Source organism: Meriones unguiculatus, chromosome 5 (assembly GCF_030254825.1).
Source record: "Meriones unguiculatus strain TT.TT164.6M chromosome 5, Bangor_MerUng_6.1, whole genome shotgun sequence".
Taxonomy (NCBI): Eukaryota; Metazoa; Chordata; class Mammalia; order Rodentia; family Muridae; genus Meriones; species Meriones unguiculatus.
Window position 1 is genome coordinate 51608139 of NC_083353.1, and position 3394 is coordinate 51611532.

At 44.3% G+C, this 3394-nt stretch overlaps 1 protein-coding gene across 1 annotated transcript; it reads right to left on the reverse strand.

Moving 5' to 3' along the window:
• Positions 1-2139: 2139 nt before the first annotated feature.
• Positions 2140-3070, reverse strand: LOC132654087 (vomeronasal type-1 receptor 90-like). Its single transcript, XM_060383354.1, is given in 2 exon segments — positions 2140-3034; positions 3036-3070. Coding segments are annotated over 2 exon segments (930 nt in total).
• Positions 3071-3394: the final 324 nt, after the last annotated feature.

Genomic DNA, 3394 nt, shown 5'->3' on the forward strand with positions numbered 1-3394 from the left:
GTGTGTGTGTGTGTGTGTGTGTGTGTGTGTGTGTGTGTGTAAGGACTTGTATGTGGAGGTAAGAGGTTATGCTCAGGTGTCAGATCTTACATTTCACTCTCTCTGGGACAGGATCTTTGCAGGGAACCATTTAGTTGGCCTGGCCTGGCTGCCTTGAGCGGCATAGGGGTTCTTAAGTTAGAGTTCCTGGCTCCTGGGACACTAAGCGCCTTCCGTTCCTGAGAGACTGACACACTCCCCCAGGCAGCTGAAGTGTTTGGCAGTTTTGTGTTTCTCTGATGCAGGACATTTGATCCTATTGTGAGAGTGCAAAATGTTTCTTGTTTGGTGTGGCTCAGCCCTCACACACACCTTTAATCCAAGAGCTTTCTGTACACAGGATTAAGTAAAGTTAACCCCAGGTCAAGAGGTGGAGTAGAAACCAGCTGACAGGAAGTTAACAGGAAAGAGGGGCATTTAGGTGAAGGGAATTTAAGACAGTGTGGAGAAGAAGGGGCTTCCTTCTGGGGCGTGAGCTGAGTAGGAAGATCAGGTGAGAAGGAAAGTCTTTCTCTGCCTCTCTGAGCTAGCAAGCTTTCACCCCAGCATCTGGATCCTAAGTCTTTATAACTAATATTTGAATGGTTGGGATTTTGTTTTTAATAACAACATTTCTCTGCATGTTTCTTTAGTAGTGAAGGAAACATGGAAACTCGACAGGACAATTACTCTTAGACATAAACTTTGTGTACCCTCTAGTGCTTGCAAATGTCAGTGTATCCTGGCAACTACCACTGTGTTGATCCTGGCAACGGCCATTATATCTGTTTCTGACAAACGTATAAAAAGTCTGATTGCTCTTCATAAAATTTTCATAGCCTCAGTCTTGCTGTGGCCCCTCTTACCAGCCTGGTTTAATTCCTTGAAGCCATATTAAGCAATCTTAATCTCATAAGTAATCAGGTCGCATTTGTTGTTCTCTGCTGTGTACTTCTGGTTAGTTGTCCTGCAAGCTTCTAGGAATTCTCCTATCTCTGCTTCCATCTCAACATAGGAGCACTGAGTACAGATAGGTACTACCCTGTCTGGCTTTATGTGGCTTCTCTGCACTCAAGCTAAGGTCTTCATGCTTGCAAGGTAAATGAACCTAATCAATCTGAACCTTATCAGTCTGGCTGGGGTATCTGGTCAATGAGCTCTAGGGTCTTACTTGTCTCTGCCCCCTCAGTGCTGGGGGCTACAAGAACTCACACCCTGCATAGCTTTTACATAGGTGTTAAAGATTCAAATTCAGTCTTCATGCTTGTGCAGAAAGCACTGTTACCTCACCCCTACCCAGCCCAGACCCCCTCCACTCCTCCAGCCTGTCATTTGGTTTCAGAAGATTACGGTTGTTTCTTCTTGTTCTGAATGGTCATTCTACACCAATTAAGAATTCTCCACTGTGCCATTCCTCAACCCCTGGCAAACACCATTGCATTTTCCTTTCTTGAAAAATTACAGTACAGTACTCTCAGTTCCACCCCTAGATATACAGAAGCTTGTCATTCTATGACTGACATGTCACGGGAAGTATGTATTCCTCTGTGGTGGACCTACACCTACAGGTGGCTTTCCTTCCTGTTTAAGCTGAGTAATAGTCCATGATATATAAAGGCCACATGTGGTTGGTACATTCATCTGCTTATGGACAGAGAGTTATTTCCATCGTGGCTGTGCTTAAGTGCTGTTACTATAAACAAGCAAGCATCTGAGACTTTGAATCAATTACTTTTCCATAACTATGAAAGAACTGTTGATGAATGATATGCAATTTTGTGATAATGCATCCATATTTAATTAGGTAAAATACAAAGTGTTGAGATGATTGGCTTATTAAAAAGTGCTATACAGTTTAGGTTATTGATAGGTGCATAGAGCACCCTAATCTGTGATGTGTAACAGGTGTTCCTTGCTGACGCCAAGCAGAAATTCACATGAAGACATTTGGCTCAAATATGTACAGGTGCTGTAACACACATTTCAATGGAAGCAGTTTAACAAAGCAGGAGTCATTTGTTCACTTATCTGGAGGAGCATGAACACGAGGCTGGGATTCACCATCTGTCAGCGAGCATCTGTCAGTTGGCTCCTTAAGTGAACTCGTCCTTCCCTCACTAGTTAAGCATTTTCTGTCCTCCCCACCAAGGATTGTAAGAAGACAACAATTCGTTTCTCAGTGCCAATGAACAGCAAGGGGCTTACGGTGGCATAGCCATTGGAGACCATCATGTGGATACTGTGGTGGATTGGGGCACTGTCCTGCATCAGTTTTGAGGCAAATATGATGCAGTCCAAACAGTACATCAGGACAAAGAAGTTCATGAGCAGCAGGATGGTCCTGGTGGCTCTTTGCACTGGGGACAGTTTTGCAGAAAGGCTGGATCTGTGAAGGTACTGAGCCTGCTTCTTGTGTCTGCACAAAAGAGCCACCATGTACCCGCTGGAAAGGGCCATGAGACCTAGAAAGGACACATCTCGAAATATCCTCAGTATGGAAAATAAGGGTCTGCTGCTATACTCCATCGGTAAAATAATGCAAGATTCTGTGACAAATATGAGACCATGTGAGGTGACATTGTACTCAGCAACATAGGAGAAGGAGAACTGAGCACCACAGGACATGTAGAAGGCCCACAGCACGAGAAGGGGGCACAGGCTCTGTTGTGGGGATTTAGGTTTGAACTTTCCCAGACAGGAGCTTCTGGGGCTGAGGATGATGGCCTGAAGGATGCTCAGCAGGCAGGTGGCACAAAGAGAGAGGCCTCTCAAAAGCCTGTACAAGTGAAGCAGGGAGTTACACTTGATGTCATTCCACATATTCTGAGATGCAAGAATGTCAGCAGCTGCGAACCCAATGACTGTTAGCATCCCAAGGTGGATGAGGGCCAAGACACTGATGAGTGGGTCAATGATCCGGAGCCTGCGTTCAAGAAGGAACTCAAAAAGGTAGAAGAGGAAGAGGATAATGTTGAAGGAGATCCCAATGCCTACTTCAGAGAAAAATATATAATGTGTCAACAACTCCATAAAGGGTCTTGATTCTTCTCATTGTAAGAGACAAGGAACTAGAGTAAACATCTGAGAAGAAAGGCAAGAGAAATTATTCACCACAAACAGTAACAGCAACATTGGTACCAAACACTATTGCCTTTAGGAATATTGGTGGACCCAGCCCAATACACCCTCAGTACTCAAGTTTTCCTGAGGTCCAAACCCCCTCATTGTCAGTCATGGCTGGATTATGTACCTATTGATGGGCTCCCTTGCTGCTTCAAGTTTCCTGTACATTAAAATAATCATGTATTACAGAAATGATTCCCTACCACTGCCTCATGTTGAGTTTTTTGGGGGCATTGCCTGGTTTTTGTTTTTT